The sequence below is a fragment of the Corylus avellana genome, chromosome ca11 (genome assembly GCF_901000735.1).
Source record: "Corylus avellana chromosome ca11, CavTom2PMs-1.0".
Taxonomy (NCBI): Eukaryota; Viridiplantae; Streptophyta; class Magnoliopsida; order Fagales; family Betulaceae; genus Corylus; species Corylus avellana.
The window spans coordinates 12,884,010-12,909,128 of record NC_081551.1 but is presented as its reverse complement, the minus strand read 5'-3'; the positions used below and the strand labels follow the sequence as shown (position 1 = coordinate 12,909,128).

General features: G+C 37.9%; 1 protein-coding gene and 1 pseudogene across 1 annotated transcript; both read right to left on the bottom strand.

Annotated features, from left to right (window-relative positions):
- Positions 1-1,683: 1,683 nt before the first annotated feature.
- LOC132165095 (probable inactive heme oxygenase 2, chloroplastic) lies at positions 1,684-5,212 on the bottom strand (annotated as a pseudogene).
- A 561-nt stretch (positions 5,213-5,773) lies between these two features.
- On the bottom strand, positions 5,774-13,579 carry LOC132166678 (uncharacterized). Its single transcript, XM_059577539.1, has 8 exons — positions 13,288-13,579; positions 7,999-8,176; positions 7,775-7,896; positions 7,609-7,661; positions 7,345-7,408; positions 7,218-7,260; positions 7,063-7,110; positions 5,774-6,199 (listed from the first exon to the last, which is right to left on the bottom strand). The coding sequence occupies exons 2-8, from the start codon at positions 8,077-8,079 to the stop codon at positions 6,029-6,031; spliced, it is 582 nt and encodes a 193-aa protein (XP_059433522.1). The 5' UTR covers positions 8,080-8,176; positions 13,288-13,579; the 3' UTR covers positions 5,774-6,028.
- Positions 13,580-25,119: the final 11,540 nt, after the last annotated feature.

Here is a 25,119-nt window from a genome sequence, read left to right as displayed (position 1 = left end):
TTAACCACATCATATAGGTCATCTATTATGATTGGTTAAGCTTAAAAATATCTTATAGGTCTTTCCAATTGCCCTTTAAGCTTAGAACTTTTTCGGAAACGCTTTCTTTTCTTCCATGACTTATAAAACAAAGAAAATGCAAAAAGGAAATAAAATTGCACAAATTAACAAAACTAAGGAATTAAAAAAATATAAATTAAGGGAGTAAAATACATATATTTTAGCACTTATCAGATACTCGGCTTCAGACACTAATTTTGTGAAACTTGTGAGTATAGTCATCCATTGTAGTGTTGTTTTGCTTATGGGCTAACAATTCCTCGAACAAGGTCTCTTCGTAATCTATGGGCAGGTACTTCTCTTGTAGCCTTAGCTTCATCTCCTCCCATTTCGAGATAGGGCGTTAACGTGATCTGTGGAGTTGTTCTTCCACACTGCTCCACCACATTCGTGGTTGGCCTTTAAGTTTCATCTTTACGAACCTGATTTGTGTGTCGGGTGGTAAACGACACCATTCAAAATAGTCCTCCATTGACGTAATCCAATCTTGGAAGGCATGAGGGTCCAGTTTACCGTGAAAGTCTGGTACCTCAACTCATACCCTCTTGGTAATATCTTCCATGCAGTAGCCATGAGGCTCTCCGTGTTCCATAGTTGGTTGCCATGGGGTCCTGTGATTTAGGTCCTGGCAGCGGTAGTCACGAGTCTCCACGTGCTCCATAGTAGGTTGCCAAGGAGTTCTCTGGTTAAAATTGGGTTGAAACATTTGATGGGTCTGGTGAGTCCGGTACCCATGATGGGGTGTAACATCTGGCCTCTTCAATGTGTGAGAATCATGTGTTTCTTCATTGAAATCAATTTCTTGCTCCAATTTGGTCTCAATTCGCTCGCCTTTCCCCTTGTTGACCGAGCTTTCTGCCTTGTCAATTACTTGATCCCATACAACATCGACCCTCTTGGATAGAGAACTTAGCTGGATGAACATGGACCCTAGTTTCTGAACCACGTCGAGTAACAAATCATCACGTTGTTGTTGACTGAGTTGATTGTCACCATCAGTACGTCCGCTTCCAGTATTCATTGTGAATGGCCTTTTTTTTTTCAATTCACGACAAACTCCTTTTTCTTTTCTTTTGAGGGCTGGGACCCTCTTTCTTTAGAAAGCTTCACGCACAGGAGAAACAAAAGGTGCGGCGGTGAGGCTCAGATCGGACGGTGGGTTGACGCCAAAGAAGGTCAGAAGGGTGGCGCGGTGTTATCTGGACAGTGGGCTGATGTCGGAGAAGACCAGACGAGCACAGCACTATTTGGTCGGTATGTTGTCTGCGAGGCTCAAACGGAGCTCATGGGTGGTCATTGTGGTGTCGTCCGACGGTGGGCTGACGCTAGATGTCGACAGTAGAATCAAAGAATATTGGCTCTTCTTCTTGATATTGCATCACGTTGTACGAACTGGAAGGAGGTGCCGGTGCTTGTGAGATTAGCTGATAAGCTTGACACATGGCTAGTTAAGCTCGAATGCAATTAAGCTCGGCCTCATTCTAGAAGATGGAATGCTTGAGGCGACGTAGAATCGCCCAACACCTTCTAATGGGGTCATGGGCACGCATGTGTGCTTTGAAAATGATGCATTTCATGGCTTCAAATCTAATAAACTAATCTACTAAATAGCAAAGATGAAGCAAACAAACAATCTCATTGAGCAATGAGATAACTACTAGTACTTGACGAAGTGGGAGGATGTTGGTGTAGTCAATAGTCCATTTGCCATTAGACAAAATATTGTTAACAATTGTAACTAAGAACTCACAGGTCGTCCACATTATATACTAAATTTGAATATCAAAAAGAATTATGTCTTGGTAGTCTACATGGAGAGGAAGCGTTCCTGTACTTGGGGAGCCAATCCAGTATGCCTTTCTGATGGGATAAATTAGCAAGGTTATCAAGCTGATAAGAAAAGGATTAAGGTAATAAAGGAAGAGGAAAGTCATTAAAATCATAAGCAACACATCTATTCCATTGAATAATTAACTGCGACTTTACCTTTTAACAAACTATCCAAACTCTAAGTTGTAGATGACTTCATAAGATGATCAAGCAAACAATTTGCCCCAAAAACTGAAATGACTTTGTGGCTTCTTTTAGGCATTTGTTTTTCTCATCACGTATCCAGTGCTGCATCAAAGCATTTCAAACATCCAACTGATAAGTAATCTTCCTGCAAAAGCCAACGCAAACCAATTAGACATTAACCTCTCCAAGCATGTTGAGCTTCTCACGGACATCTTTCATCAACTCTGGCACATCCCCCTCCCATCTGTAAAACTCCAGTCCCCTTCCTTCTAAGAGCTTCTCAGAAGCCTAAATACAACAAATCAACAGGAGAACAAAAAAAAAAAATTAATTAATTCACATGCTATGGAAACATAGCCATTTCAAAGTATTTAACTTTGCTTCACAAAGCCAAATAGGAATTTTTCAAAAAGATATAGGTCCATGGTAAAGATTCAACAGATTCATTCTTTAATCGGTGCCACCATTTGTTCAATATGATATAGTTTTCCAACTTTCTTTGGCCTTATGCTGAAAAGAAGGCAACTTCCTTATAACCAATTCCCTATAAAGTTCCAATAAGGTGAGATAAAGAAATTGCACAAGTATCTATCCAACATGACATCCAAACTGTCAAACCATGGGGGTAAGAACACAAATTCAAACACACCTATCTTGCTATGACTTGACCTCCTGCTACGTGTTCAAAATATATATTGTAGAAAAGGTTCCGGAATTAGAAAACCTTGTTGATCTTTCCCAAGACCTTCTGATAGCTCCAATCTGGTTCTTCTGAAATAGGCATCTGGACCAAAATCATAAATCAACATTATCTCATTATAGATAAATTTTTTAAATCATTACTTATCCCAAAAAATAATAATAATTAATTTAATTTAATTTGAGAATAATAGTTATGATGAAACTAGCTCTACTCTGTTACGGCAACATTGGAAGAAAAGAATCTCTAGACCTTGAGGACAAGGTCTCCTTAAGGGGGAAGGAATGTTACGGAAGTAACATAGGGATAAAGTAGACATTATATTATAGTAGATTTATATTTAAAATGAATTAGATTTCATTTAGATTAGTTTTGTTATCAGTATTTTTAGATTAGAGATAAACATGTGTCTATTTGTATTTCAATTATCTAGTTATTTATTTTAGAGTCATGATTGCATTAGTTATCTTTCTAGGTTTATCTTCAGTGTAGGAGTTTTACTCCAAGTCTAAGTCATTGTAATCTTCCTATTTAAAGGATGATATTTTAATAAAAAGGGAATTAGAAAATTAATCTCAAACCTTGAGTTTGAAAAGGGTTTTTTAGATTTTGAGGAAACCTAAAAAATCCTTTTCAAACTCAAGGTTTGGGATTAATTTTCTGATTCCCTTTTTATTAAAATATCATCCTTTAAATGAAACCTAAAAAACCCTTTTCAAACTAAAGGTTTAGGATTAATTTTCTGATTCCCTTTTTATTAAAATATCATCCTTTAAATGAAACCTAAAAAACCCTTTTCAAACTCAAGGTTTGGGATTAATTTTCTGATTCCCTTTTTATTAAAATATCATCCTTTAAATATGAAGATTACAATGACTTAGACTTGGAGTAAAACTCCTACACTGAAGATAAACCTAGAAAGATAACTAATGCAATCATGACTCTAAAATAAATAACTAGATAATTGAAATACAAATAGACACATGTTTATCTCTAATCTAAAAATATTGATAACAAAACTAATCTAAATGAAATCTAATTCATTTTAAATATAAATCTACTATAATATAATGTCTACTTTACCCCTATGTTACTTCCGTAACATACTCACAGGCAACATGGTTGGATTCGTCGACAATGCGCTCCACAATGTTGAAGACGAGCTTGCTATCAACTAAGTACTTGAGGAACCGTCCATGATGGGCCACCACGTCACTCCACCAACATCATCGTTACCCTCCTCTTCCTTAACGTCTTCACTGGATGAGTCTTGGTTGTTAGCATTTTGGAGTCTCATGGCGACGAATCTCATCTCCTCTGTGATGCCAACTGCCTCATGTACCTCTTCCTCCTCCTTATCACCAGTGGAACATTCTCTGGAGCCAGTGAAGAAGGAGACGATGTGGACGCCGTGGCGGAGTCAGAGCAACATTGGATTAGGGCTCTTCCATTCCGAATCTCCTTCCTCTTATATTGATTCATCATGTTCGCTGGAATGCTTAACGACAGTGGAATTGGAACTAAAAGCCGTGCAAGAAGATGATGATGAGGTTGTAGCAGGGTTGTTGTCCCATCAACGACATCGTTTTAGGGGAGAGAGAGCTCTCAGCTTTGAATTTTCTTCTCAGATTTCTCTTTATTTATCCCCTAGATTGTAGATTTCTTGTGAATTTATCTATTTGTAGGTACGGTACCTACTTAGAAAGTTTAATTGAAAAATGGCGAACATCGACCTAATTTATTAGTCCGATTCCAATAAGCCAAGATTCACCGAATTGCTTGCCAACCCCAGTATGAGTGAGTATATAACCAAATTGCTTTTGTTTTGTGCCTGATTCCAAATATTTTACTTATTTATCAATTATAAAAGTTACTCCTTTATTCTTTATTATTCTTTCCTCTCCTTTTCCGGTAGCAATGCTCCATATTTTGTGTTTAGGCTCCTCCGGTCTCTATTTTTTCTTGGAAAAAGATCCTTTCCATTTCAAAATTCCTTCATTTCCTCCATTTAGTGCATTTTGAAGGGTAATGTTGTCCAAAAGTTTTAATAATGGTAATGCATTAAATGCAATACCCTTCAAAATACACTAAATGGAGGAAATTGAGAGATTTTGAAATGGAGAGGATCATGTTCCTTCTTGGGGTTACTTTAGATCTAGTTTGTAAATCTAGATCTAAATCCAGATCTAGTCTCTTCAACCTTAGATCTGAGCGTCTTCTTCGCCCAAAGCGTGTCTTCCGAAATGATGTATACAATGTCGTACTCCTCTGCTTCTACTTGTCGGGTTTTTTGTTTTTTATTTTGTTGTCTTGGCCTTCGAGTTGAAGATGGAGTTGTTGTCCTGGTCGAGGAGATCAGTGTGAGAGCTTAACTCTTACAACCGGATTTTTAGTTTTCTAGTTTTTAATTTTTGTTTTTGTATTTAGACTACCCATGTCCTATATCTAGTCTGCACGAAGCAAATTTATTTCTTAAATGTAATTGTACATGGGTTAGCGGAATCTTGAAGTCATTTTTAAAACTTTGTAACCATCATAGCTTTTGGTTATAATTTTCAGAGCTTTATGCTCGTAAAATTTCATCAATAAAAGTTCCATATTTTTCAATATATATATATATATATAACTGTTATAAAAATTGTATACAACTAATAAAACCTGACAGCTAAAATTAATAATTAAAAATTTTTTGTTTACAAGTAGCACATCAAGTTGTATGATAATTAACAGTTTACTAAATAATCTTACTTTTTTTAACTAATCATTTGATAGCGGCTTTCGTTAAACATTTAGCATAGGGAGTAGGTCATTTATAAACACTACGGAGTTATTATTTGTCGCATCCTCAAACCCTGAAAATCAATTTAAATTATGAAAAACGGAGATTAGTTTGGTCAGTTCCTACAATTTATGCAACCAATCTGGCCATCCCGTAGGTGCCCAAAATATAACAAAAACGGTGGGGCTGGGGACTGGGGAATTATAGTACATGAAAAATGAACGAATTTTTTTAAGCTTATCCCCGCAAAAATTCAGATGAATACCATATCATCTGCAGAACCTGATTAATAAAATATTAGCCTATGAATGCCTTAAAACTAATCTGTCACAATCTTTATTGCCACGTTCTACCTCCAAATATTTGAAAAAATAATATTTAAATAAAATAGTGAAAGTAAATAGCAAAAATGTTTTAGCTAGTAAATTTATTACTTTTACTATTTCATTTAAATATTCTTTTTGACACACTGTTCATATCCCTCGACTCAAAATTAGGTCCTCATCATCATCGTCGTCATCACCATTATCATTCCTGCTTTGCTTAGCATATTCCTCAAGTGATGCAGCGGGAAATAACTCCCCAACCTTGTCTTCTTTGTCGGTTGGTGTTTTCTCCGAACTTTTAGATTTACCTTTGTTCATCTAGTGCAACATAAAAGGAAAATCATACCACATGTTACAGAAGAAAACGGGCAAAAAAGAACAATGAAGTACAAAAAGCACTATTATTGGATTAGTTTCCCCTGTCAAGGATCTAAATCCATAAAATGTTCACCAACTGTGCACATCAAAACATGCTCAACATGGTAAAAACTAGAAATACCCATTAATAGAACAATAACCGGGAATGATTACAGAACCTGAGATACCGGTAGAAACTGAATAAAATGCACAGTAAAGAGATGTATGTTATATAAGGGCAAACGCCATATCAACTTGGGATTCACAATGCAATTCAAAACTTGGTGGTAGTTGAGCTTATAACAGTTAATGTTATTGTCTTATTGATTCCAAATTCATATGATGTGATGTCCATCTCCTAGAAGTGAATCTTGGCATACCACGGAAGAGGACGGTTTAACACCAAAACGGTTGAAAATTCCAAAATTAATTTCTCGATGGGTTACAAGCAAGACAAGCATATAATTATCATAACAACAGCAAAGAAAATTTTGAATCTAGAAGTTTCATACAGAAAGAGACATTATTCAATTTAAGCTTTGAGCATGGCGGCAATTACAATCTCTTGGAAAACACTACAGCATATGATCTAAATTAGGAGTTACAACATTGTTAATTATTTCTCAATGAAAGGTTGGTGATAGGTGATATAAGGACTTCTTGAATAAGTAAAAGGTAGATTCTTCATAAATATGGGATAAAGTATCTGTTCTTACCCTATATATCCGACAAGAAACTAATAACAAATAACTGATGGGAAAATAAAATCTTTATACTAATAACAATACGAAAATGGATGAAAAGCATTGCTTTAAAGAACTTACTGCACGTAGCAGAGACCTTCGGTCCCTTTCTCGAGCATTCTTAACTGCCTAGAACAAAATCACACAAACCCATCAATTAGCTTCCAAAATGCAAAAATCCAAGCCTTCTTTTCAGAACCGCATACAAATTGTAACATAGCGAAAAAGAAACTAACCTCCTCAAGCAACTTTTGCTCAGCCTCTACTTCCGAAGAATCTCTACAATAAAAAACCAAAAGCACTCAAAAAAAAGAAAAAATAAATTCATACATAACTCAAAGAAATAACTTGTCAAACAAAAACCTTCCGACTATACGATCCACACGGGAACAACACTTGGCGCATACACCCTGCTCCTTAGCACAACCTATGTCCAAATCAACCCAATGCCAAAATCAACCAAAACCCAACAGCCAAAAAAGGAAAAAGGAACACAATTTGTTTGTTTCACAGAAAATACTTTCTCAAATATGCCTTTCGACCCAAAATTCTTTGTTGTTTCGTGGGAAAACGGTTTCAGTGACACCAAACAGAACCACAAAGAATTCAAATAGCGAAACCAAGTACCGGTACAGAGATTATGGTACGCCTGACGAACGACGCGTTTCGAACATCGCTGACTGTAATTCAATCCAACAACAAAATCAACAAGTGCCCATTGAAATTGAATTGGTCCTTAAAAAAATTGAGAAATAGAAAACAACAAAAATTAAAAAAGAGGAAAAAAAAATACCATTTGGCTGGCTCAGTAAGGCGCTTGTACTTTCCATAACGGCGTTTCCAGTCGATCTGTTCTTTACAACGGGGGCACACCCCCGTAATCTCGGAGTACGGCCTGAGCTTTCCCCCAACTTCCTGTTACAACTATTTATTTTCAGCTACTGATTTTGAAAAGCACTTTTTGAACAAGTAAAATCCGTTTCTTCTTTCTAGAGAAAGGCAAGTGTTTTGTAATACCGTTTCGTTGATCTTGACGCCGGCGTTTGGTTTCCAAGCAAAACTGTTTTGGTGCTTGGGTGGGCCTTGCCTGTTGCTCATCTTTGCTTTGTTGTGGCCACTTTTTGCTATTGTAGTACTCACCTCTACAAATGTGGGTTGCTGAGGTTTTGTTCTGGGTTTTAAGTTGGAAGATGACCTAAACGACATGTGACATAGTGTAAATAAAACAACAAATCATTTTGGATGCTCTAAACTCGATCTATATGCGTTTGAACTCGAAGTCACCTAGAGAGGGGTTGTGAGAAATTTCAATTGTTATACTGCTATTTTTTATTGCAATTTTAGCAAACTAGATTGATAATGAAAATAAAGAGATTCATCTTTTATTTCAACTTAATTTTTCATTTTGTTATTTTTTTTTAGAAACAATTTCATCATTAGAAATTATAACTATTCTACAATGCTGGTAGGTTAGTCCTAACTAACATTTGGAGCTGTCATTACTAAAAAAAAGGGGGGGGTTCAAAACTTGTCGTCGTTATTATTGTTTATGAACTTGAAATCTGGTAAATATATTTACCATGGTTCAAAACTTGTCCTTGTTATTACTGTTTCTTTGTTTGGACTTTGACAAATGTTTGACATATACCAAATTTAAAGAAAAGTCTTTTTTGGCATTTCGGATCACTTCCTTTAATACAAGTATTCTGGTGAAGGTGAAGTTCGTAAAGACTCATCGGATGTGATCAAAGGTAACAAGATTGATGACTTTTTACTTTCTTAAGGGCAATACGGTGACAAAATTAGTTGCTATATATTTATCAGATGATCCAAATTCGAGCACGGTGACTTCACTACCCACATATTTAACACGGTAGTGGAGGCCCCTTAATCCCTACAACTAAAACATTGAATAACTTAACATATTCTAATAGCGCGAAACGTTAGCCAATAAAATTGTAACGCGCGTCCTATTTAAGTGCCATAATAACAAAAATCTGTTAAATTAGTAGATGAAATTTGACTGTCGTAACTAAATTGTTTTTTTGGCATACCCCATGAATTCTGAGTTCATTTTGATACCACAACGACTTAATAGTAAATCAGGTAAACTATAAGGACTGATTTTGTATTTTCACCATTTATAATGTTGTGGATATAAATTAGCTACATGGACTGATTTTGTATTTTCTCCATTTATTATAGTAATTTAATAATAATTTTAAAAGTCACATTAATTTTAAGAAGATTTGAAGAGGGTGAGAAGATAATGTCATCAAATATTGTGTGTTTGAATTATGCGTTTGGTCTGATAATTCAAACTTTTGAACTTGAATATTTGAAGCAAGAACATTATCTTTAACAATATCACCACTAATAACAATTATAAAACATACAACTTATTAATTTATTTATTTTTGCTAGCAATTACAACATTCTTTCATCCCCCTTTTGTAACCATGCGTTAAGAGAACACACAATCCTAGGGAACAAACAATCAGAATCCTTATTAGCAAAATTTTCTATCATGCTCAGACGGATACTTTTTGCACTCAACACGCCTTCACTACTAACCGTAAACATGTCGTCACAGTCACCTTTTGCCAACTCTTGAAAGAGGGGTCCCTTCATTTCCCCACAATGACTGATATCGTTGGCACTCTCCTGCATTTGTAATGCCAACTCAAGGCGCCACACTACCTCGTTCATGGATGGCCACTTGGTTCAATCATCGAGCAAACAATCCACCACAATCGCACCAAATTTCTCCAGACACTCCAGTGTGATCTCACTTTTCAAAAACGGATCGACAATCTAATCAAGCATTTTGTTGTGATAGCACTTTGAGGCCCATTGCGCTAGGCTCACTTGGTCCTTCTCAGCCATACAAAGCAACGGTGGTCTTGCACACAATACTTCACACAGCACTACACCGAAAGAGTATAGTGCTTACGTGGGTCTTGCACTCACTATGTTAGTATTTTTGTTGGCTAAATTCAGTGCCCAAAAGTGGAAGTACTATTCACCAGCACTATTCACGATACTGTTCACCCGTCCGGACGGATGAGCAAGTTTTCGATGAAATTTTCTAAGTCCAAGAATCTTCTATAGTAATTCCCGAGAGATCCGTACGCAAGCCGTGCACTGGCCGTCCGGACGGCAATGTTCATCAGTCAGGACGAACTTGGTCAAAATGGTCGTTGCCGACTTAAATGCTCCAGAAAACACGGGAACATTTCGCCATAAAGTCATGTCGTCCAAAAGGGAAAAGTCTTCGTCTGGACGGACCATTGGCCAAAAGTCAGCACCGCGCATTAAATTCATGCAGGAATCCCGGGATGCTGTCCGCATGTCGCCCACGAGGTGAGTTCGTTTGGACGGCCAATCAAAAAACTCACCTAATTCATTTGAAGGGCTTTCTCATTTGTGGCTATAAATAGAGCACTCATGCTGCTCGATTTTGATCAAGGAAAACAGAGAGAAGAAGCTCAAATAGAGTGAAAACATTCTAAGTGTTTAGAGTGTTTATTTCCTTGTGGGCTAAGAGAGATTTTATGTTTATGTGCTTTGAAGCCATACTCTCGGAGTGTTTGAATTTGTTGATAAATTGTATTGTGTAATCAACTATGATGAAGAAGTCTATCGAAAAGGTCCAGTAAAGGAGTATCACGGTGAAGATTAGTGAGCAAGGAAGACGAGCTGGAGGCTTGTTGATTCTTACAGAGCCAAGGACTTGCAAAGGATTGTAAGTCTCTCCGTGTCTATAATCTCTTGATTGATTTTTTTATAGTGATATCCTAGGTTTGGCTGCCCCGGAGAGATTTTACTTTTAGAACGGTTTCTAAAAGGTTTCCTCTTCGTCACCAAAATATTTGTGTTCATTACTTTACTGCTTTACATATTTTGGTGATTGATTGTTTATTGCTTCATACTTTTAATTCCGCATATATTGTGATAAACACCTATTCAGCCCCCCTCTAGGTGTGTTTGGAGTCTGTTTAATTACTATCACACTAGTTGGTCCAATATTGGATACTCCAAAATCAAAAACCTTGGCCACCCATTTCTCATCCAAAACAATACTTCTTGTCATCACATCACAGTGAATGATCATGTGCTTCGCATCAATGTAGAGGTATTACAACCCATGGGACACTGATGCAGATCTCAAGCCGTTGCTTCCACGATAGAGGAGGATTTTTGGTGTCATATAGATGATCACGTAGGTTTCAACGGGACACATAATAGTATACAAGTATCATCTCACTGTCATCATTGCAATAGCCACTCAAAGACACGAGATGGTAGTGTCGTAGCTGGGAGAGCATCGCAATCTCGGTGTGGAACTCGTGAGCCCCTTGTTGTGACCTAGATTTCAGTCGTTTGATTGTAACTGGGTGGTCCCGTCATGAAAGTACCCTTTATAAACATTGCCAAACCCTCCGACCCCTATGATTAGAACCTTATTGAAATCATTTGTGGCCGATTTGATTTCAATAAACGAAAACTTACGAAATAATTCGGAAGGTAGAGATGAGCCCTGCATCTTAGTTGACTTGGCTCTTTTACTCGGCCGGAAAGCCACTAAACCAGTAATAGAGAGTAGAACAACGACAAAAATTGCACCACCAATTATTGCAATTGTTGTTTTCTGATTATTTTTTGACTTCGTTGGTGGTTGGCCTAGGGTTTCAATTAAAGATGTAACCCCCTCCACTTCCGAGTTGAGCCCAGCAAAGACTACCGTCCGATCCGTTCAACTTAAATACTTCCACACCGTTCAAGATGGCACTGGCGTATACGAGACATGGTGATATATCCTAGTTAGGGTTAGCGCGAGCAACAAATCTTGTTTGGTCTTGATTATCATAGGGTCTAAGCCTAAGGTTAAAATAATAAGATGAATAGCAGGTACATATGATCCTATATATGGTCCTCAACTAAAAAATAATTTATACTGATCGTCCTAAATAAGTGCAGTACTGTAGAATGCGAATACGTAGGATTATATCAGCAAACACTTACAAAAGTTCTCTAAGGCAACTTTTGGCGGACGAAGGCTCCTACGAAAGTGGCTTTCTTTGCTTGGACCGCGTCGCTCGGAAAGATTCTTACCTTGGATAATATCAGAAAAAGAAGTATTGTTGTGGTTAATAGGTGTTGTATGTGCGAGTCGGATGGGGAGTCTGTTGATCACCTTCTTCTTCACTGTAGAGTTGTTCGTGCCTTATGGTATGCAGTCTTTAGTCGGTTCGGGTTGTGTTGGGTTCTACCATGCAGTGTTAAGAACTTGTTTGCCTGCTGGTGGACGGGAGGAGGCTCTCGGACTGCAGTAGTGTGGAAGATAGTCCCCTTATGTCTTATGTGGTGCCTATGGAGGGAAAGAAATGCTGGATTTTTTGAGGATTCCGCAAGGTCCCTTGAGGAACTCACACATTTTTTCTTTTTACTCTTTTCACTTGGACAGTCACATGGCTTGCTCCATTAGTGATTAGCTTTTTTGATTTTCTTACTCTTTTCTCTTCTCATACTTAGGCGTTCTCTTGTATACTCCATGTATACTAGGGTTGCGCCCCTTTGCGCATTTGATATATACAACATTAATTATCAAAAAAAAAAAAGTTCTCTAAGGCAACTTTTATAACTCTTGAAAAACGAGATTTGGCAAGAAGGGAGAGAAATAAAACATGACATTTTGAGAAGTCATCCTTGGAAGTTGGGCATCTTGAGGAGTTGGGCTTGAAAATTACAAAAGAATATAAAGGGATACAATAAACTTAGACAAATCTTAGCCATTCAATAATACTAATTAACTTGATTTGCATAACCAGTCAAATATAATTGCATATCACAAACATTAAGTTAAACATAATCAAGTTATAAGATGCAAAAACACTTTATCAAACAACAATCAATCTTCTGAAGAAAAAAAGCCAATGAATGCACCCCATGCACCCAGCCTATACATCATACCTAAAGGTCCTAAACAACCAAAACTTGACACAAACAGAGAAGAAAAACAAGGACCCAACAGCAATACAAATTTCAAGAATAATTACAGCAATTAGCAAATGCTTATCCAAAAGAAGAAAATTTATTTGCAGGAAAAATCAAGGTAGCGTAAGAAACTAAAAATCTATCATTTTCATTCCCCAGTATTCCTAAATCCTAATAATATAAACAAACTCGAAAATAAATGCAAAATCAAAGAATCAAATGTTCAAAATCAAAGAATCAAAATTTAAACCCTCAATTAGTTCAAAAAATAAAAATCAAAGAAAATGAAGAAACTGGAAAAATCTATACCTGAAAAGACGGGAGACAACGGGAGACGAGAGAGAGATACGATGGCTTGCCGCTTGCAACGAGAAAGCGAGGGAGACGACGGTGAAGTTAAGCCACCAGACACGACGGCCGACGAGAGAGAGACACAACGGCTTGCCGCTTGCAACGAGAGAGCGAGAGAGAGATTCGACAGACGGACGCGGGAGGCGAGGGAGAGAGAGAGAGGTAGCCGGACAGAGACGGCCGCGCGGTGTGAGAGAGAGAGGCAGGAGGCAGGGCCGCAGGAGAGTGGAGAGTAGAGAGGGCAGCAAGCGTGAGGAGTTAGGGCTGAGGGTTCAAAGGAAAGTTAAGTTTATATCTATAATTAAGACGACGCCGTTTTGAGTTTCAATTAATTTTTTTTAAAATGTCAAAACGACGCCGTTTTACTATGCAGGAACACTCTACGGATATATATCCTGTTACATGTGTTCATTCTACGGAAATAAATTGAAACCTTAACTTGTGCTCCCTAAAGAAAGAAAAGAGGCCCAGTATTTTATCTTTTATCGTAAAAGAAAAGGGGTAAAGTAAATTGTTAGGGGATATTATACTTTCCTCCCATGGACTAACACGCGATGACTATTTCCCCTCATTAAGTTTCAACTTTACATTACGATCACATTAAACTATCATTTCGTTACAGAAACTTCATTTCATTAGTTAAGGCCATTAAGTCGGACGGTCAATCATACTGTTCACGATATTGTTCATTGTTGACTGTCAAACTTAACGACTTTGACTGACGGAACGGGGGTTTTGATAATGAAATGGTAGTTTGATGTGATCGTAATGTAAAGTTGGTAATTAATGGGAGTATATGGTAATCGAATGGTAATTCATGAGAGGAAATGATACTTTCCCCTAAATTGTTTGATGGCAATGAGAATCACCACTTTCTCTACCCTTGAGCATGTTAAAGATCACCTCTAATATAACATGAAAAGGTAAAATAAAACTACCTAGACCCTAATGTACTGAACTTTTAATGGTCCTTTTAATTAGTAGCTGACTAAACAAATATCTTTTGTAATATGAGTTGATAACCAAATAAAAAATTATGAATTTAATTATTTATTCAAGTTAAATATTTTATTTGAAAAATACTGGATAGCCTGGAGAGTTAAATGTTGAAATTTAATACATCAATTTTTATAGGGTTAAATTCACTTTACCCCATGAAGTTTCAGGAGTTTTTCAATTCGAACCTCAATATTTAAAAATTGGCAATGTACCCTCCTAATGTTTCAAAAATTTTCAATTCAGACCCTCCATTACTAATTTTCGTCTAATTGGACGAAAATCATCACACGTGTGTCTCACGTGGAATTTTGATGCCCTCTATTCCAATTTTGCTCTTATCAAAACCTATGAAAATACATAATTACCCTCAATTTCATAGGTTTTAATGAGGGTAATTACGTAATTTTATAGGTTTTAATGAGGACAAAATTGGAATAGAGAGCATCAAAATCCCACGTAAGATGCACGTGGGATGATTTTCGTCCAATTAAACAAAAATTAGTAACGGAGGGTCTGAGTTAAAAATTTTTGAAACGTTAAGGGGGTACATTGCTAATTTTTAAACGTTGTGATTCGAATTGAAAAACTCCTAACTCTTCAGGGGGGAAAACTGAATTTTCCCCATTTTTATATTATGTTAAAAAATGATCACTTGACACACTTATTTTATAACATAAAATAAATGAAAAATTACAGTTTACTCCCCTAAAGTTGACAGCATTTTTCAATTTCAAAACACCAAAGTTTCAATTTTTGCAATCCACCCTCCCAAAGTTCCAAATTTTTGCAATTTGACCAATTGTATCTAAAACTTCCCATATTGCCCCTAATTTTTTTTTTTTTAATTTTTAAAAAAATTCGGGTGGCCGTAGCCACCCCTTTGGCCATCTGGCCATTTTTGCACCCCAAATTTTTTTTCATAAAAAAAAAAAAAAAAAAAAAAAAAATCGGGGACAATATGGAAATTTTGGGATAATATTGGTCGAATTGAAAAAAAAAAATTGAAACTTTGTGGGGGTGGATTGCAAAAATTGAAACTTTGATGTTCGAATTGAAAAACGTTGTCACCTTTGGGGGAGTAAACTGTAATTTTTCCTAAAATAAATTAGTGAACTAATACTTTTTTATAAAGTGTTAGAATAATGGAGAGATATAGAAGAGCGGAAGCACACAATGGACTACATTTTATTAATATTAATTAATATGAAGCATTACAAAAACCTCTATTTATAGAGAGGCTATAAGTGATAAGCAAGTAACCTAATAGACTAAAAAAAAGTAAACCTAGTAAACCTAGAATACATAAGAAAATAAATAACCATAACATAATATTCAGTATTCTTAACATCCCCATTCAAACTCAAGGTGTTTTGGGTAAAAGAAAGCGAAAGAAAGAGTTTAATTCGCTGAAAAAGCTGCTTGTGCCAAAAGAGTTGCCAAAGTAACGCCATAAAAGTTGCTAGAGACTGGTGGATTCTACTTGAATTGAGCTATGCATTTTAAGCTGGAGCTTGGTTCACTTGGTGGTAATTTGACTTGAAAATCATATACTAGTAATGAAATAGCGGGACTCGTCTGGTCGAGCGGAGAAAAAGCTGTCTCGCCCGGGCGGCTGAGCTAAGTAGGGTGAAAAAGGGCAGGTTGAAGAGGCTAATCATGCCTGAAACCCTTGGACCGTTGAAAGGTCTGACCCAAAAAATTCTCACTAGTAATGGATCAATGGCCTAGGAGAGGCTGCTATGACCGGTGATGGCGGTATTTGACAAGGCATAAGTGGGCCGGTTGAAAGGGGCTTCTTTGGCCTGAAAACCCATGGACCTAAAGAAAGATTGGTCTGACCCGAGAGTGCCTACTGCAAGAAGAATGAACCGGATTGAACTGCGCCAAAGAAAAAGGCTGTGAAACCGCATAAAACAAATGCCTAAATTTGGAGAAGAATCTTGTTTTTTGCCATATAGAGATACCAAAAGCAAAAAATTGACCACAAATTTGAAATCATGATGAAAAATTGAGTAGGAAACACCTAGTCAACTTTTTTTTGTTTTTTAGTAATCAAAGTCAACGATCAACTCTAGAGAAGTCAAAGTCAAAAGTCAACAGAGGGCAAGTTAACTCTGGCAAGGTGCTGATGTGGCAGAGCCGATGACTTGGTCGATGTGCTGACATGGCAATTAAGCTGACGTGGCAGTGAAGCTGATGTGGCCGACTTGATGACATGTCGCTGGATGACACAACCTAGGGCTAACGTGGACTAAGGCTAACATGGTAGGCTGAAGACCCAGGCACGTGTGGTGCACGCAAGGAAGCGCCGGTTGCGCCGAAGTGCATGAAACCCACGCACAGGAGCTTCCATCGACATGTCCAGTGTCTGATGGCGGCGTTCTTGGCGGATATCTGACCGGTGGGGCTAGATCTATAAGGCGGAACTGCAACCTTCTTGATCAGGCTGACATGGCAGCGCATGGAAGAGCTGTAGTGGCGCGTGGGCAAATCAGCAGCAGCTTTGAGCGGTGCGTGGGGGCGCGTGGTTGTTCCAATAAGGCTGTGCTCGATGGCTCTAGACTCGTCTAAATCGAATCTATCGATTAGCGCTACCGCGGATGTGATCGAAGCTTTGTGGAGGCACGTAAAAGAACGAACAGGTTCTTAGACGAGTCTTGCAGGCGTGTGAACTGCTCTTGGGACGTGCGTGAGGGCGTGTTTACTGACGGACATAACCTTCTGGTGGCGCGTGTGAGCGTGCGGAAGCCTGGACACTTCAAATCTCTTTGGATCTATACTTAGCAGCATCTGAACTGTCGTCGGCGACAAAAGCGTGTAGCTCTAGAAAGGGCAGTGGTGGGGCAGGCAGAAACTAGCGGAGGCGCATGGTGGCGCGTCGGAGGGCCGATGGCAGTTCCAAATCTATAGGCTGGCACGATTTTGAGACTATCGGCAGCATAAATTTTGGCAGCGCTTGATGTAGGGCGATGAGACTAAAATTCATCAAAGGGAAACATTATAAAAGAAGATTATTGAAGGCCACAAAAAAGGGGTTCTGATACCATGTTAGAATAATGGAGAGACATAGAAGGGCAGAAGAATAATAAGGAGAGCGGAAGCACACAATGGACTACATTATATTAATATTAATTAATATGAAAGACTACAGAGACCTTTATTTATAGAGAGGCTATGAGTGATAAGCAAGTAACCTAATAGACTAAGGAAAGGTAAACTTTGTAGACCTAGAATACATAAGCAAATAAATAACCCTAACATAATATTCTTAACATAAAGAAGGTGTTCGGCCACACGCATGAGTCTCTTGCATATGGGATAAAGATAATGCTAGACATCCTAAGAGATTCTTCCTAAAATGCTTCCCAAATAATGTGGCAAGCATTTTTTTTTTCTTAAAAAAAATTCATTCTCTCTCCTTCGTCTCACACTCCCACACAAAATAGTACTTGCCACATCATTTGGGAAGGATTTTGGGTAGAATCATTGGGACACCTAGCAGCCCTTGATAAAGATACAAATTAGGAAAATATATAAGGAGATCGTTTTCTTTTAAAGGTCCTTTTTGGAATTCAAAGTCCTTTTAAAAGGTATATAAAGATAGAGTTTCAAGATGTAATAAGCAAGTCATAGTACGACAACTGGCTTGTAATTTAGTCGCCTATCGTGCATTTACATCAAGTATTCTTATTTTAGCGCCGAGTACTCAGTAATTCGTACTTGGGAGATTATACCCTTGCATTGCCCTCCAATAAAGATGGTGCCCTTATGCCCATTTTGCATCATTGAATTTCTTTTCGAAATATTCGTTTTCATGGCTTTAAGAACAAGGTCACATGCATCATGCGCTTAAGAATTTGACCACAACACACATGGTGCCATGGAATAATAGCATATGGGGATTGGCAGTTATTTGGTTGATTGAATTATAAATAATCTAGCCATCAAACAAAAGAAGCCCTAACAAGTGTTTAGACAATTCAATTAAATTCAATTAGTGTCTGGATAACCCAAATTGAGGAACTCTCTTATTTAGATAAATACATCTGGTTGAAACTCTCTCTAATTAGCCGTATATGTTGACGGTTGAGTATCTTATATATCATACAACCATCTCATAGTTCATCTTTGTAAGAAAAGTTGGCGTAAAATGTAGCATTTTGGAAGAATCATTCATTGCATTTGGTCGTGAACTTGAAGGGCAAAGTGGATATAAATAGCAAAACAAGAGGTGATAAGGCTTTGTTTGGTAAACCCCTTGTCCTTAGATATTGTAGCTGAGTGGATTGATGTAGAAAAAAGTAAGAATGTTTGGTATAAAAAAAGTAAAAAAGTGAAATGAAAAAGTGAAAAAGTTTTGATTTGTAGTGATTTTTTATTTAAATAGTAGTAAAAAGCAAATTATGTTATATATAAAGTAAATGATATGATATAAAAAGTGAAAATGTTTTATGTTCATTAAAAAAAAAATGAAATGAATAGTATTGAGAGGAGGGAAAGGGGTTTACCGAACAGAGCCTTATTTACTCCTATTGTATAGGCTTAAGCACAATTTTCTAAGCGTATTTTTCATGTTCCAACATATATATAAGATCTCTCTCCCTATGGCCTAGGGACAGCAAGCAGTCTCTAACTTTTTGGCCATTAGTACGTCTCCTTTTTGTAATTCTCCACTTTGTTCTTCTTTGCAAATATCCAACCGTTTCTATATGCTAGCACTATACTTGGATTTTTATTTTTTATTCTTTTTTAGCAAATCGTATGTCTTCGATTTCTTAATACTACTATTAATTTTATCATATCATCGCTTATTGCAAATACTTCCTCAAAACCTCAGAACTCTCCTCCATCTTTATTTTTTAGGGAATGGAGATTTATTATGCGAATTCTTTGAATCTATTTTCGCGCAGATTAGTGTACAGAGTGATGTTCAAAGGCGTGTCTTTGCTTTCCAAGCTGCGCTCTCGCATTGTAAGTTTCTCTTTTTTCTTTGCCATGTGCAAATGCGGGAAAAATAACGACTAGTATCATGTGAGTTTGTACTCACCCGGATCATATAGCTCTTCCAAAAGTCCCTTCGATGGTTCCAAACTCTCCAAATCAATGAAAAGCCTAGTATTAGTTCCTAACTCTCCATAGTGCACAAGATCAAACGATAGTATAGTGCAACAAGTACGAGATTGATCCCACGAGGATTGGTAAATTATGCTTAGAAGTAAATTCCTATTTAATTAAACATATAAAATTCAATTGTCACGATTGAATTTAATATAAAGAAATAAAATAAAAGATAAACTAAAACTAAAAAGGATTAGGATTTTGATATCCACATTAATCAGACTAATTAAGATAACAATATGCCAATGCGCCAATTATACCGGTATATCTAATGTTTGTCAATCTAAGGGCATGAGTGTCTACTCCTTAACCTATTGATTTCTCTAAGCAACGAATTAGGCATGAGTGTCTACTGTAATTCTTTTCTTTCTTAAAGGATTTAGCATGGGTGTCTACTAAGTTGTTCTTTAAGAAAGAATAAAACTGTGAAAATCAACAAACACAAGAGGCCTAGAGCATGGGTGTCTACTCCCGGTTCTCCATGTTGATTAAGCTAAGAATCCAGCATGGATATATTTTGTCACTCTTGTTAAACCCAAGACTCGGTCATCCAAATTGATTTAACTAACTAGTCCATGCCACATGCATATGTTGATCAGGCACACACATGTGAGGAATACAAGATAACAGGTATTAATCAAGTTGAATACACCAAAATATAATTGTAACAAAGACGCCAATATTGCAATCATAAATAGACATGATTAGGGCTTCAATCTAACCCTAATTAAAAATATAAACTACATAATGAAATAAAAGGTGGAAGAGAAGAAAAACACAAACTCCTCTTGATTTAGCCTTCAGTTCATTTCCAGAGCTTGTGCCTCTTTTCTCCCCCTGATCCTAGAGGCTAAGAGGTTTATTTATAGGCTTTAGAAGTTCTTGTTATACTAGTTAACCTAGGAAATTCGTAGGGTTTTAGTCCTATTACAAGTGGGACTTGGAAAACCCTAATATGGAAGGAAAAGGAGTCTGGCCGCAGCTTCTAGAATTCTCCAGCGCACGGGTGCGATCGGTCGCAACCCGTGTGCGCTCGATCGCACTTGGATGCTTTGCAGCTTGTCCTCTTTGGTAGTGCCCTCGATCGCACTGTCAAGGGCTCCAACTTTTCCCAATTTCTCTCTTTGAGCCCAAATCTTCCAAATTTACTTCATTTTCTTCCAAAAGCCTACAAAAGCGTGGAAAACACAAAAATGAACTAAAATAAAACAAATTAACAATATTAAGGAATTAACACACATAATTTTAAGGGCTAAAATATGGATATTTTGGCACTTAACAGTTTTCCAAAAGTCCCCATCTCCTTCTGCAAGCTCTGCCAGAATCTCGAAGTAAATCGAGAGTCTCTATCCGAAACGATTGCTGATAGTACTCCATGTAGTCCGACTATATGCTAAACAAATAGCCTTGGCAGCTTATCCAACTGGTCCTTAACCTTCATGGGGATGAAATGAGCGCTCTTCGTGAGACGATCGACTACTACCCAAATTGAGTCTTCTCCAGTAGCTGCCTTAGGTAGCCCCAAAATGAAATCCATAGCTATCTTGTTCCACTTCCACTTAGGTACAAGCAATGGCTTGAACGTCCCTTCCAGTCGTTGATGTTCTACCTTCACTTGTTGGCAAGTTGGGCATTGCTCCACATACTTCGCAATATCCCGCTTCATATTGTTCCACTAATATGTCTCCTTCACGTCCTTGCACATCTTGGTACTTTCAGGATGTACAGTAAACAGGGAACGATGAGCCTCGCTCATAACCTCTTTCCTTAGTCCTTCGCCCTCCGGCACACATACTTGCTTGAAATGGGTGAGCAACCCATCATCCTTAAGGCAAAATTCATGCACCCTCCTTTCTTCTAGTAACTGCTTCATCTTTGAGCATTCTGGGTCCTTTAGCTGAACGTCCTTAATTCTCTCAAGCAATTATGACTGAATCACAAGATTAAACAAGAGTGCTGGCACACCTTCATCTACTACCTCCAGCCCCATCCTAGCAAACTCCATGACCAATTGAGATTGGGAAATTCCAAGAGTGGCAAGCTCAACTGTCAACTTTCTACTTAGCTCGTCAGCAACTACATTGGCCTTGTTAGGATGATAATTGATCTTGCAATCATAATCCTTGATTGGCTCCAGCCACCTCCTCTTCCTCATGTTGAGCTCTTTCTAAGTGAAGAAATACTTCAAGCTATTGTGGTCCGTGTAGATTTGGAATCTCTCGTCATACAAATAATGCTTCCAAATCTTTAAAGCGAACATGACTGCTGCCAACTCTAGTTCGTGCATGGGGCAGTTCTACTCATAAATCTTCAGCTGGCGTAAAGCGTAGGCTATAACATTGCCGTTTGTTATGAGTACGCACCCCAATCCTTTCTTAGAGGCATCATTATAGACTACGAAATTCCTAGATCACGTAGGTAAAGCTAACACAAGAGCAGTTATCAATCGCTTCTTTAGCTCTTGAAAACTCTTCTCGAATTTGTTCGTCCAAACGTAGCGGGCATTCTTCTTAGTCCCAAAAACTTTAAAAAACCTTGATAAAGCATTGATAGTAACTAGCGAGTCCTAAGAAACTTCGAACTTCAAATACGCTGGTTGGTCTACTGCATTCCACTACTGCCTTAACCTTCTCCGGGTTGACTGCTACTCCTTCACCAGAAATCACTTGTCCTAGGAAGGACACACTATCTAGCCAAAACTCTCACTTCTCTAGCTTGGCATATCGTTGCTCTTTTCAAAGCCTCTTCAATGCCTTTCGTAAATGCTCCTAGTGCTCCTTCTGCGTCTTTGAGTAGATCAAGAAATCGTCGATGAAAACCACAGTGAACTGATCCAAGTAGTCGTGAAAGACTATTAATCGTGTCCATAAAGATAGCTGGTGCGTTAGTCAGTCCAAAAGACATGACTAAAAGCTCGTAGTGTCCATAATGAGTTCTGAAGTCTGTCTTAGGAATGTCTTCTTCCTTCACCAAAACTTAGTGATAGCTTGAGCGCAAATCAATCTTGGAATACACACGTGCTCCTTGCAGCCAATAGGTTGTCAATCCTAGGCAGAGGATACTTGTTCTTAATCGTGACCTTATTCAACTCACAATAGTTGATGCACATCCTCATTGATCCATCCTTCTTTTTGGCCCGAACGGCCAAAATGGTGGGAGGTAAGGATCTCACTTACGATCCAACGAACGTGACTTCTCCTTCGCCTACAGCTTGAGCATAACTTGCTTTTGTGCGCAATCGACCGCGAAATGCTTAGCCAACCAATCCATCCTGAGAATAACCTCACAACTATTCATAGGGAGAATAGCTAAGTTTGCGGGAAGAACCCTTCCACAGATGCTCACAGGGCATCCACGAACTGCACGCTTATTGATAAGTGCTGAATGTTGCACATTCAAACCCTTTAACTCATATATTTTAATTCCTTAGCATTGTTATTTGTTTGATTTTGTTTTGTTTTCATGTTTTCGGGTTCCGAAGGAAAAAATGCAATTAATTCCATTTATTCTAGGGCTTAAGAAACTTCGGGGAGCAGTGGCAGCAAATTTGGATCGAGCTCAACACTTTCAGATTCGAACGCACCTAAATTCAAGCAATCCCGTTCGAATGGAGCAAGCCCCTATCCGAACGGTGAAACTAGCTGTCTGGACGAACGTGCGCTCGAGCGCACCATCCAAGGGGCTTAAGCGCACACGGTGAAAGCCACTGTCCGAATGGTGGAAAGCCACGTCCGAATGGACGTGCGCTCGAGTACACTATCCAGGGGGCTTGAGCGCACACGGGCTTCCAAAATGAGGAGAAAGCCCAATTCCACCTTGGACAAGGTTTTTTGTCTCCCACTTGGACTAAGATATTGACCTACGATTTTTCTGGGATTCCTATAGCTTCTAGGGCATGTTTGCTCCCTATAAATAGACCTCTAAGACTTATAGAGAGGTGTGCTTAGTTTTAGATAGAAAATTTCTTCTTGGAGGCTTGGAGAGTTAAAGAGAAGATGATCATGGTAGGAGCCCATCCCAACACCAAGATGAGCAACTAATTCGTAGCAGGGCGTTGATGTAGCCTTTTCCAAGTAACAATTGTTTAATTGTATTTTAATTGGGGGTTTTTCTATATGCATGATGGTTGTATAACTGTGAGAATTGATCTTAATGTTTTTATTCAATCATTATGAAATTCTTCTCTTGTCTTAGAAAGCTTTTTATATTGATTGAACTCAATCCCTCATATTTTTTGTGATTATAAGAATGATTGTTATACAACAATTTTAACTAACACATTTAATAGGATTTGATAGGCCATGCCTAGGGAAGACGGATTGTACTACACCCTAGTTTAGTTTAATTTAGGTAGACAGTTCATGCCAACCGAAAATGGGTTATGCTTATTCATTGATTGTGTATAGCCTATTAAGGAATTAGATAATCCATACCTAGGGAAGACGGGTTGTACCGCATCTTAGTGGTTAGGTGGATGGTCCGTGCCAACCGAAGATGGATTATACTTATTTTTCAATGATGGTATTTTCTTGACTACTCGAGTGAGGCGAGCCCTATATCATGCATAATATGAATTTTCCTTATTAATTTATGATTGACGATTGTTATGCGGTTAGTGATGAAATCAACCCCCTGTTTTATCTCTCATCACTACTCTTGTTTTATTTTATGCATTTACTTTATAAATCCAATAACAAATCAACCATCTTTTAAATTAAGTTACTTTTAATCTTCCAAAACTTGATAACAATTCCTACACAGTCCTTGAGGTTCGATACCTTCAATATAGCCCTATCCTACGAGGATTCGTACTATTGCAAGTGGTATATTATTATTGATATTATTTTGCTTTAAAAAAACCACATCAATTTTTGGTGCCATTACCGGGAACTGCTTAATGGTTGCATTATTAAGTTTTAAAGATTAAATTTAGGTTAATTATTTCTTTTTTTCCTTTATTTTCTAATTTTATTTTCTTTTTATTTTTATTTTTTCGTTTTGTTGTTATTTTGCTCTCAGGTCCGTAGTTGCGCAGGAGCTTTAGCACCCTTGGGCTCAAGCCCAGATATCCTGCGCCTAAGCCCAGCATTGGCAGTGCGCTCGAGTACATCCTCAAGTGCGATCGAACGCACCTACGTTAACCTAGCAGACCCTAGCAAGTTGCGCACGAGCGCATCAACCCTACGCCGCAGCATCTTTCAGTAGTGAGCTCGAGCACACCCTCAGGTGCGATCAAGTGCAGCTACGGCAGCCTGCCAAAATCCAGTAGTTGCAGCTTTGAATTGCCAGCCTCTTTTCGGGCCGTTTGTGAGTTTTTATTTTATTTTATTTTCCTTTTGTTATTTTATTTGGTTTTTGTTAGTTTAGTTCATGTGGGGAGACATTTCAACACCCCATGGAACATGTTCATATTGCTATAGTCTTTATCACCATGTTAGAGATTGTCTTACCACAAGACAATTTTCTAACTATTCTTATAAGCATATGAACACACCGTTCTCCAGACCGGGGGAGTGACCCATATTCTGATTCCTATAACCCGACATGGAGCAACCATTCTAATCTCTAGTGGCAAGCTCAAGCTCTTGAAAATTATGCTCCACAATTTCATGAGTTGCACCATCAATCATATCCGCAATTCAATGATCAATCCTATTATTCCCCTCAATATCA

Bases quoted from the DNA above. Each gene is read 5' to 3' on its own strand.
- LOC132166678 (XM_059577539.1), bottom strand. From the start codon at position 8,079: ATGAGCAACAGGCAAGGCCCACCCAAGCACCAAAACAGTTTTGCTTGG. The intron at 7,261-7,344 runs GTTTTTGTTTGA...TTTTTATTGTAG, and splicing joins GTGGATCGTATAGTCGGAAG to AGATTCTTCGGAAGTAGAGG. The intron at 7,111-7,217 runs GTTAGTTTCTTT...ATTTTGTTCTAG, and splicing joins AGCAAAAGTTGCTTGAGGAG to GCAGTTAAGAATGCTCGAGA.